Source organism: Diabrotica virgifera, chromosome 7, assembly GCF_917563875.1.
Source record: "Diabrotica virgifera virgifera chromosome 7, PGI_DIABVI_V3a".
Taxonomy (NCBI): domain Eukaryota; kingdom Metazoa; phylum Arthropoda; class Insecta; order Coleoptera; family Chrysomelidae; genus Diabrotica; species Diabrotica virgifera.
This window is the reverse complement of record NC_065449.1, coordinates 173,949,988-173,962,210: the sequence shown is the minus strand read 5'-3', so window position 1 is coordinate 173,962,210 and position 12,223 is coordinate 173,949,988. Positions and strand designations below refer to the sequence as shown.

General features: G+C 31.2%; 1 protein-coding gene across 4 annotated transcripts in view; it reads right to left on the bottom strand.

Annotated features, from left to right (window-relative positions):
* LOC114335140 (microfibril-associated glycoprotein 4-like) overlaps window positions 1-12,223 on the bottom strand; it is a 139,416-nt gene that overhangs the window by 22,658 nt on the left and 104,535 nt on the right. The window contains exons 2-3 of one of the 4 annotated variants that reach the window (XM_050655944.1): window positions 11,115-11,244; window positions 8,062-8,280 (exon numbers count right to left, since the gene is read on the bottom strand). The exons of the other annotated variants lie outside the window; for them this stretch is intronic. Coding sequence (XP_050511901.1) covers window positions 8,062-8,280; window positions 11,115-11,244 — 349 coding nt within the window. The remainder of the gene's footprint in view (window positions 1-8,061; window positions 8,281-11,114; window positions 11,245-12,223) is intronic. 4 annotated transcript variants of the gene reach the window in all.

Here is a 12,223-nt window from a genome sequence, read left to right as displayed (position 1 = left end):
CTCGAGCTATTTGGAAACAAAAAAAGAATGAAGAAAATCGCTCCATGGGAAGCCGAGAAAATGCATTTTTTTAACGTATACCGATTTTGAATTTTGAGATTACATTTTCTCCAACCTAATTTTTGATTGGAATTTTGGTATTTTTGACAATTTTCACATGTATTATGTATTATCGATAGCTTTATTTTAATAATATATACTAAAAAGGGGTAGTTCCCTGGATTGGCTGTATACCTTATAGTTAAACAAACTGGAACATGAAGTAAAAACCACTTCTATGTAAAAGGTATATTTACTAAAAATTTTTAGAATCCCAATGGATTCAATAAAATAAGTTCATCAGAACGTTTTCAAACCTATCGGTCCATCATCAGTGATCTAAAATCAAATAAGTAATCCCACTATTAAAATTGAAAACATGGTTGAAATTGTAAAACTTAAAAAATGTGGTTATGATTACTTACTTGAATACTTGCAAAATAGCCCCAGAACCAAACAATGGTTGTGATTATAAATAAATCTACATTATGTTGAAATAAATTTAAAATGGCTAAACGCCGATGTTCAAGGATTAAACCTCTGGGAACATGGTGAAACTCTACCCGAGGACCCAATCAACCATCTTCGGTCAACGATGACTACTAAGTGTCAAAGTTATGTAAGGAAATGCTTGATGTGACATTGACAGTTAAGGAAGAAGGTAGTCGATTTTCTAAGAATTTTAAAAACAAAGTCATGATCCAGACGAAGATATAGTAAAGCTTTTAATATCTGAAATTGTCTGTTAATTAAATCTATTGTTTTTTTAAAATTAAAAGATAATGTGTTTTACAAAATAAAATTATTTTAACTGTAGGTAACTACAAATTGACTGTATCAAATAAAATTAACCTGATCAAAAAATTACAATATGATAAAGTGAGCTGATTAGTAGTAATAACAGAAATAAAATTAAATAAGTGGTGTTATAGAAGAAGTTTTAAATTTTGAAAAGGGATATTATTATATCAAGAAATTTATATGTACACCTGGTTCCAAAAAAAACTGATACGACTCTTGAAGCGTATTTTGTAGAAAATTGAGCAGTGTATTTTGAAGGATAAATACTAAATATTTACATACTGTCAATGTCACTGCCAAATCTTAAAATTTGTCAGATAGCTTATTCTGTTCCACGGTTATTAGACTTTATTATAAATCTTTATTATTAGGAATACTTTCTCCTCAGCTGAGGGTATCTTATCAACTGTATTGTTTTTAAACAATAGATGATAAAATAAAAATATTGACAGTTCAAAAATGTGAACATTATTGCATTGTGTGTGGCCTAAGTTTGGGCTGAAAACTGAAATGTATTACATTTTTACAAAATTTTGGAATATGTTTAATTATGTAGACCAATTTTAACAGTTGTTTTCAATACTCTACAAATAGTTTCTAATGTCTTTTGATGTCAAATAATTAGGGAAGCTGGAATTCAACAGTTTAGAATTTTACATTGAGTTAATGCAAAATTGTGACGCATGTCAAAATTCTCAATGTATTTTAATTGTAGGTATTCATTTTTTCGAATCCTGAGAAAACTAATAAATATTTATGAAAAATTTAAGCTCCGAATGAAAGACTATATTATTACCGAGGGCTGAAAGTCCCTGAAAACTTCTATAATATTTATTTTAATAAGTTACAGGGCTGAAAATAAAAGAGAAGTGTGATATTTAATTTCAAATATTTCATTCAATAGAAACTGATTGTTTATTCTAAGGGACTTTCCGCCCTCGGTAATAATGTAATCTTTCATCCTGCGTTTAAATTTTTCTAAAATACTTATTAGTTTTTTCATGATTCGAAAAAAATCATATTACGATTCAAATGACAGTACTCTCGTAACGTAATCCACGTTTGTTGTGTATTTGTTGTATAATTTGTTGTATAATCCACGTTTACAATAATTATGTGATCTATTTGATGTAAAAACTATCATTTATAATATACTCTTTATAAAATACAGGAATTCAAAATAATATAAACATTTAGACCTTAATAATTAGTACAATTTATGAATTAACATAATATGTAATCAGTTGCTTATTGTTTGTTTATTTTATTATTTGTCTGTCATAATAAATATAATGTCAGCATAGGGATTACGAACACTCGATACGAATCGTATCCGCCATGTTTTCCCGTAAGGCGCTATGGGAAAACATGGCGGATACGATGCGTATCGAGTGTACGTAATCCGGGCCCTGATCAATCAAATACACTGCTCAACATGATCAAATCTTACTAAGAGTCGTATCAGTTTTTTTAGGAACCGGCTGTACATAACATGTGTATTGATGGTTGTATAGGTAGTAGGGAAATTATTGTTTGGATGTAGGTGAAAATTAAAAAATTTATATAGATTGGACTTACGATAAAGTCAATCTGATAGTAGAAAATGTGATTCAGGAATGCAATTATTATGGAACAATTTTAATGAAATTGAGAAAATTCTTGTGACAAACTGGTGAATATGTAAAATTGATAATAAATAATTGTAGGATAACAGGTTGCCCAGTTAATACAAACTAAAATTTAATTAGTATAGAAAACAATAGGTGTAATGAATAAAATAGAATTAATAAAACAAAATTAAGAGAATGAATATTGTTATAATTTGATTAAAGAATGACTGAGTTTAACTGTGATAAATGAAATAAAGTGATGAAATGTTAGATGTGAAGATAAAAAATATATTTGGAAAAGGTCAAAGACAAAAAGCAAAGGAGTGTGATGTAGGCTCAAAGCATAGGTGAAATGAGTGAAAGAGAAAGATTAGAGAGTTGGGTATGAGGGTTGAACTGAATGAAGAAAATAAATGAAAGAAGTGTGAAAAGGGGGTATGGTAAATTAATTAGGTTTTGATTAAGAGGAGTTCATGTGGTTAGTAATGATTAGTATGTGTAAAGGAGTTTGGAGCCAGTAAGGGAACGAAGAAGATAGTTGACAGTGGGTAAATAGGATGAAGAAGATAGCAGATAGGATAGGAAAAGGGAAGGTATAACAAAGTAATAGGAATTATGAAAATAATTGACGGTGAATGGGGACAAAATTGCGGTTAAGGGATGTTTGTCGGTTAACACAATTGGGACTTTTCTTTAGGTCTTTGACAATTTCCAAATCCTCGTATAAGTCTAAACGGAGTGTATTTTTTTTTTTTGTTGAATGTTGTGTATCAACTGGACCCCATCAGGAATCTTAAGTTCGTGTTTATTGACTTTTAAATGGTGTGAAAAAGCTGAAGTGGTATCTCTCTTACTGTGTTCTGCCGATCGGGTGGAAAGAGATCTATAAGTTCTACCAATGTAGGTAGCATCGCAGTCTGAACAAGAGAGTCTGTATACCCCACTAAATTCTACCCCTCACTAAAATCACTAATTCATAAAATCAATCTAATCCATCCTAAAATCACTTTTACCATGGAACTAGAATCTTCTAACTCCATTAACTTCTTGGACATATCTATTACCAGACTAGATGACCACTTCAACTTTGGTATCTACCGTAAACCTACACAGACTGATCACGTTATCCATTCCACTTCTAACCATCCTCTTTCACATAAACTTTCTGCATTTCGTAGTTTTATACATAGATTAAACTCTATTCCTCTATCTACAACTGAATTTAACAAAGAACTGAACATCATCAAACAAATTGCAGTTAACAATGGTTATGACCCAGACATCATCCATAAACTTCAACAGAAAAGAGAACTTAAGTTACTTCAACAATCCGCTTTCTCATCATCTTCCACAACTACTCCAATTTATGCCTCCTTACCGTTTAATAACTTCAAATTATCTGAAAGAGTCAAACAAATCATTTCTAATTCTTGTGATAACATCAAAATCTCATTTAAAGTCAATAACACCCTCAATAAAAGCTTAACTAACACCAAAGACCCTATCCATTACATGAGCCGTAGTGGGGTATATATACAGACTCTCTTGTTCAGACTGCGATGCTACCTACATTGGTAGAACTTATAGATCTCTTTCCACCCGATCGGCAGAACACAGTAAGAGAGATACCACTTCAGCTTTTTCACACCATTTAAAAGTCAATAAACACGAACTTAAGATTCCTGATGGGGTCCAGTTGATACACAACATTCAACAAAAAAAAAATACACTCCGTTTAGACTTATACGAGGATTTGGAAATTGTCAAAGACCTAAAGAAAAGTCCCAATTGTGTTAACCGACAAACATCCCTTAACCGCAATTTTGTCCCCATTCACCGTCAATTATTTTCATAATTCCTATTACTTTGTTATACCTTCCCTTTTCCTATCCTATCTGCTATCTTCCTCATCCTATTTACCCACTGTCAACTATCTTCTTCGTTCCCTTACTGGCTCCAAACTCCTTTACACATACTAATCATTACTAACCACATGAACTCCTCTTAATCAAAACCTAATTAATTTACCATACCCCCTTTTCACACTTCTTTCATTTCTTTTCTTCATTCAGTTCAACCCTCATACCCAACTCTCTAATCTTTCTCTTTCACTCATTTCACCTATGCTTTGAGCCTACATCACACTCCTTTGCTTTTTGTCTTTGACCTTTTCCAAATATATTTTTTATCTTCACATCTAACATTTCATCACTTTATTTCATTTATCACAGTTAAACTCAGTCATTCTTTAATCAAATTATAACAATATTCATTGTCTTAATTTTGTTTTATTAATTCTATTTTATTCATTACACCTATTGTTTTCTATACTAATTAAATTTTAGTTTGTATCAACTGGGCAACCTGTTATCCTACAATTATTTATTATCAATTTTACATATTCACCAGTTTGTCACAAGAATTTTCTCAATTTCATTAAAATTGTTCCATAATAATTGCATTCCTGAATCACATTTTCTACTATCAGATTGACTTTATCGTAACTCCAATCTATATAAATTTTTTAATTTTCACCTACATCCAAACAATAATTTCCCTACTACCTATACAACCATCAATACACATGTTATGTACATATAAATTTCTTGATATAATAATATCCCTTTTCAAAATTTAAAACTTCTTCTATAACACCACTTATTTAATTTTATTTCTGTTATTACTACTAATCAGCTCACTTTATCATATTGTAATTTTTTGATCAGGTTAATTTTATTTGATACAGTCAATTTGTAGTTACCTACAGTTAAAATAATTTTATTTTGTAAAACACATTATCTTTTAATTTTAAAAAAACAATAGATTTAATTAACAGACAATTTCAGATATTAAAAGCTTTACCATATCTTCGTCTGGATCATGACTTTGTTTTTAAAATTCCTAGAAAATCGACTACCTTCTTCCTTAACTGTCAATGTCACATCAAGCATTTCCTTACATAACTTTGACACTTAGTAGTCATCGTTGACCGAAGATGGTTGATTGGGTCCTCGGGTAGAGTTTCACCATGTTCCCAGAGGTTTAATCCTTGAACATCGGCGTTTAGCCATTTTAAATTTATTTCAACATAATGTAGATTTATTTATAATCACAACCATTGTTTGGTTCTGGGGCTATTTTGCAAGTATTCAAGTAAGTAATCATAACCACATTTTTTAACTTTTACAATTTCAACCATCTTTTCAATTTTAATAGTGGGATTACTTATTTGATTTTAGATCACTGATGATGGACCGATAGGTTTGAAAACGTTCTGATGAACTTATTTTATTGAATCCATTGGGATTCTAAAAATTTTTAGTAAATATACCTTTTACATAGAAGTGGTTTTTACTTCATGTTCCAGTTTGTTTAATAATATATGTTATGAGTATTCTAAAGATATGAAAATTGGTGTGGAGATAGAGGAAAAAATAAAAAGGTGACGGTTTGAAAATTATGATCCTATTGTTTATATCTTTGCCGTAAATTTCGGTCAAATTTGACCGGCTGTGCCTCAGGAACTACTCATCATAATTAAACGTTTTTTCTTTTAGAAGAAGCGACATGCCGCTATTTTTTCAATACCGTTTTCACAATTTAATTTAGTTTAATAGTTCCCGAGATATTTTATTTGTTTATAAGCCAAAAAATTGTTTATAATTTTAAAATATTCTTGAGGCCGCTTAAATAGTCAAATTTCAATTCTGTAAAGTACATTAGATAGGTATAGTGTCTTTTTATAAAAAAATCATAGTTATTCTTATGCGCCGTAATTATTGTGGTTATTATAGCGACCGTAAATTTTTAATTAACAATTCAATTGTTGCTAAACTGTTCATTTAATTTCCATCGGCTTCTGGAATTATCATCTATATGAAAAGAGCTTTAGGTTACCAAGTTATTTAATTATTGTTTACCAATTATTTATCTAAAATTTTAGCTAAAAGTTAAAGATTTTGTTGGAAAAACCCGCATTTCCGGGGAAAGATTTCGTCGAAGTAAATCGGAAAAAACGCCTCTCTATGCAGAATTTAACTGCGGTGAATTTTTATTTGAGTGTTTTTGGTGTTAAGTTAAAATCTTTGGAGTTATAGAGCAAAAATTGAAAAAAACACGATTTTCGGGCGCCATTTTGTTTATAAAAAAAGTAGCAGACCATCTGCGGACTTTGCATACCTGTATTATTAATATATACAATCATAAGATTCGATTCCATCAATAAAATTGCTGGTAAATAACTTTTCCTTGTATTTTGCTAATTAGCCCAGAGTATAGAAGATATATTATGAAGGAACGAATCTCTTTGTTTTTTTATAAGCTACAAAAATGTTTTATACGCTCTGAGCTTCGCTGGTGTCGCTCCTGGCGGATTACTAATTCAACTTTCACCGGTAATTTTTAAATTTATTATTTAATTGTTATCGCTTAATATTTACAACGCTAAAAAGTAATTAAATTGTAATAGATTTTTTTAAGGTTTTGCTAATCATTTTGACGTTCTATTGATGAAATATTAATTTTTTACTTCGGATACTTTCACAATTATCGTGTAGATGGCGCTAAGATTAATAGATATTACATATTACGGAACATTAAAAAAACGTAAATTCAGTATTTAAAACGTAAGTATATTTAAGGTAAAAATATATACCACAGCTTTGACCAACTAATATTTTTTATAATTAATGTTTTTAATTTTAATTTTAAATTAATCACTTTGACATTTATGTCAAATTTCCGGTAAACGTTTACAGACTTGCCACTACTGGCGCTCGCGAATTTATAAATATCCCCTCTACGTACGAGCTCACAGCGTATACAGTTATAATAAAGCGCACTAATAACCGGCAAAATAATGCAAAAGATGGAAAACATATTAAGTTGTGAGATAAAAAGAGATGAACCTAGTGGAGGTGTTATTAGCGATTTATCGAACGAATTTGAGTAATGCCACTGTCGCAGTGACAGTTTTAGTTGACATACTCCTCTGATACGTCTAAAGGTGGGAAAGAATCAATACAATGTCAATTTATATGTTAGTATGGCTAAATTTAACAACTCTACTAGTTTTATTTCTTTTTAACTCACAATTTAATGTTATTAGCACGCTCATCACTGTATAGTTTTTTTAGTAAGATGTATAATTTTTAAGGTATTCGTCTAAAGCCGTCCGAAAATGTGTCATTTTTCAATGTAAATGACCAATTTTCAACCACGAATAACTCAAAAAGTACTTATTGAGTTTTGAAAAAAAAATGTGGAAGAGTGTTTGCTTAGAATTAAGTTCTCTAGCTACTTCCGTGTTTAATTTTACCAAAAACTCTTCTACCCACTTGAAGTGCTGAGAACCGCCCCCAAGATAAAACCGCCATAGTATATAGGGTAGACTTTGAATTAGGAGATAAGTAGAGGCTATTCCCAAAATTTCATTAAAATTCATGCAGTAGGAAAGAATTTGGAAGTAATATCCTGTTCTTGCTGTCATTGACTGGCATAAACATTCAATTCTAAAAGTTAAATAAAGCAAATAATAATATCAAGACACAAACCACTAAAATGATCTGTTATGAAGGATAAATAAATGAAACATGAAAAAATATTGTCTCACCAGCTTCTAGAATTTCTCTGCAACTTCTTGGATGAATATTTTCTGAATCTATCGCAATTATGGGATTCAAACGACAAAGTGGTATTTGACTTCTACCTACCAAATATTTACATTGCTCAAACATACTTGAAACGGTTTTTTCGTATTCTTGAATCCCATTTTGTCTATCTATCCCAAATGACAACTTTACGGGAACTTGCAAATACTCTTCTCTTGTTCCTGAAATAATTATATTTCTGTGTTTGTAAAAATAACTTTCGGAAATATTACCGGTCAACAAACACAAAATTTGAATTTTATTCCATTTAGGGAATATTTTATTAGTCCATTGAAATGTTACATTTTTTAGGCCATGGCTTGCATTTGTTAGAGGAGTCAATTTTATTTTTTTAATGTGTAGTGGGGCTCAGTAGAAGCTTAAGTTCAAGTTTTTGGGGTCGCCAACCTTGTCCCCCTGCCGCCATCTTGGAAAAGTGGTGCAAAGGGGTTTGGCGCTATATCTCGTAAACTACCAGCCATACAGAAAATATAATAAAATATTAAATGTAGCAAATTAAATTACTTTTTCTACAATTTTGTTTCTATTACTTTTTATCGTTAAGTGACCAACAAAAAAGATATGAACAAAAATAAGTTAAAATTTTTTAACAAGTTTCATTTTGGAGGTTATAACTTTTTTTCAGTTCATTTTAGCAATTTTGTAAAGGGTTTTTCAGCGAAAAATTTCCACTATAAAGTTGTTTAATTTTTTTATTTATCTAGGTTTTACAGCGCTACAAACTTGACCAGGTTCTCGAATGCTCATAGCGATACAATAAAAACAAAACATTAGGCTTACTTTTCTATCTATATATTTTTTTATTTGTACAATTTATTATGATTTTAACATTCCTATGCTATTAATAAACTATTTCTGACTTTTCTCCCCACTAAAAACTTAGAACCCTATATACCAAAATCTTATATAGCAAAAGCCCAAGTAACTGTTTGAGGACAAATTCGACGGCCCAGAAGAAAAATGACGCAACCGCAAAATACAAAAATTCTTCAGAAGAGCAAAAAACGATTTTTCAATATTTAAAATTAGGGTTAAATAAAGGATAATCGTCCAGGAGCATCGGTAGGGCGTTGTTTTTTACAGCGATAACTTTTATTACGAGATACAGCGCGAAACCCCTTTCCACCACTTTTTCCAAGATGGCGGCCGGGGGACAAGGGTGGCTACCCCAAAAAATTCAACTTAAGCTTCTACTAGGTCCCCCTACATTAAAAAAATAAAATTGACTCCTCTAAGAAACGCAACCCTAAATGTAACATTTCAATGGACTAGATTACATTTCTATAAAAGTTTTAGCTAAAATCTTTTATATTTGGAAGACAACAGTGTAAATAACAATTGTAAGGAATTCTTGATAATAAATCAAAATCGTAATGGTGTTTAAAATGAAGAACGTCTTTAACGGAAAGTGAGAAAGGTTCTCACCAAAAAGTTATCCACGTAGCGCTGTTGAGAGAAAAACAATACCTCAGTTTATACGAAGAAGAGAATATGTAGACATAGGTAAACAGTTAAAAAGAAGTTACAAATTTTTAAACTCATTTTAAAAACACACTAAGACACCCATTTTATGTCGGGTAATTTGCTTATTAGAAGACACTCCTTATACTGAGGGAACCAGAATTGAGCTAAAACACTCTTTTTAAGCAAGAAAAGTGTACACCTGGTTGAGTAAACTTTTGATCCCAGTGAGATCAGCCAATACTGTAAGAGTATTTTCATCGCATAGAAATTATTTTTCGTAGAAAAAAATAATTTAAGCACAAGAAAGTAATTGGACGTAAGTCATAGGTTTTCACTCAAAACGTCCGGAACTAGAGCCAGAAGTCGAAATTTGAAATCTTCGTGTAACTTTGCGTCAATTGATATACGATTTCCCAAATTATGAGTAATTTTTACCAAAATGGTTTAAACGGAAATGACTTCAAAACCGGAAATAAAGATCCATGTGACATATTTTTGCGACTATAATATGGCACCTCAGGTTAGAACTTTTTAATCTTAGATGATATAAAAACTAAAAGGGTACTTGTTCTTATCTTGCTAAGGCATGTCGAAAAATATATCGCTTATACTATTTCGTTGACATTAAAACCGTACTTCCTATTGCAGCTCTAAAACCGGAAGTTCCAGGTCAAATTTCTCATAACCATCCTTGGGTGATAAGACTGATAAGCTTTCATTCGAAACCTCATTTGAAATTTTAACTGGCATAATGACGGAGGAGTTGAGTTTTCAGAGAGACAGACGGCAGACGGACGTGGATTGATTTAACGTTTTCAAATTTTTTGAAAGTTGGGTGAAAACAAAACTATTTTCGGGCTGATCAAGAATAATATCTGTAACTAATATCAATAACTTTAACCAAAAATTGGCTTTATCTTGTCATGTCATGTCACCCTTGTCAAATTGTATATCCACTTCATAATTTCTCAGTTGGTCTGTGCCCATTGAATTGGCAAGTACCTAGCATCTTCGAGCAGGGAACCATGGCACCCTTTTAGCATGTGTTCCACTTTATCTATTAACATCGACTTGTAGTCATAACATTTTAACATATTACATTATGTAAACCATATATGATGATGTTAGCACTATTTACAGTGTGCTAGTTTCAAAATACTCGGCAGGATGTAAGTATTCCCACATTTTTCATTTTAACAGTCACATTTTTAACCTTTTGCTTTAAACTAACGTGGAAATACTTCATTCTAGGCACTGAAGATGTTCTGTTTAGAACGAAAACGTTCTGCAATCGATGACATTTTATAGTTTTAAATAAACGATTTTATACCAGAATACATCTCGAAGTTTTTACTTCTGTATTGGTTTTTTTAATAATATCTGTATTTTAAATTTTCCTCCTTAAGTGTGTACCATATAAAAACATTTTACATCAGATAAGATGAGTAGTAATAACATTTTATTATGATTTCTAAATGAAAAAATTAATTATATCTATGTATCCTAAAAAAAAGCTAACAAAACACTTTACCTATGTCGATATCTTCAGTTTGAGGATAAAGAAATCTTCCAATGTCATTTCTCAAAGAGCTGGTTCTACTTTCGAACTTAACGTCCAATAGTTTTGTGAATTTTACATCTGCAGGAGTAGCAGCAGATAACTAAAAAAAAATAATTTGTGAATAAATAAAATATAACAGGAAGTATTTTTGGAATGTATGACAACTGAAGTAGTCAGAAATAAAATTGCCTTAATAAAGCTGTGTAAAATTTACATCTTATTTTAAATATATAGGTCTACCCCAAAATCCCGACAGCCTAAATCCCGACAGCCACAATCCCGACGGCCAAAATCCCGACACGCCAGAATCCCGACAGGCCAAAATTCCCGAGAGGGCAGATTCCCGACAGGTTTGTTTTTAATATATAATAATTACATTTATTTCTTGTTTTTTGTTTGTGGACTGTTTATATCTGTTTTTTATATTTTGAAAAGGAAACAATAAATATTCTAAATGTAGTGGTCGGAATTTTTACTTATGCGGGGATTGTTGAATGTCGGGATTTTGGCGTGTTGGTGTTTTGGCCGTCGGGAATTTGGCTGTCGGGATTTTGGACGGCACCGCAAATATATGTATGTACCTAGTAAATGACAAAAATATTACAGTTATCTAAATGTTTGATGCTAAAGGAGATAAAAAATATTTACAATACGCGTCAAAAAGTTTTTAAAGACTATAGAAAAAAATCACACCATAAAAACAGACATTTGATTTTCTTTATTTATATTATCACAAAATCATCTTCACTCTCTCCGCTTTATCTCTGTGTGCTTCTTAATCATCTCCTTCTTCTGTTTCTTTTATGTAGGCAGTACTGCCTGATTTTCTTCAACAGTGCATTTCATTCTGTCCCTAAATTGTCATTACATATTTTCCTTGTGCTTCCTATACTTCTTCTGCCTAACGGTGATGTGTCCCTTGCTATTCTTACTACTTTGATTCAGACATCCCGCTTATATGTTGATTTCGCTCTTCTTTTCTGTTCTTTACCCAGGTATTTATATTGTCTACCCCACATATGCGTCTGATTTCCTCACTTCTTACCCTGTCCTGTAGTCCTTTTCCAGAAATCCTTTTT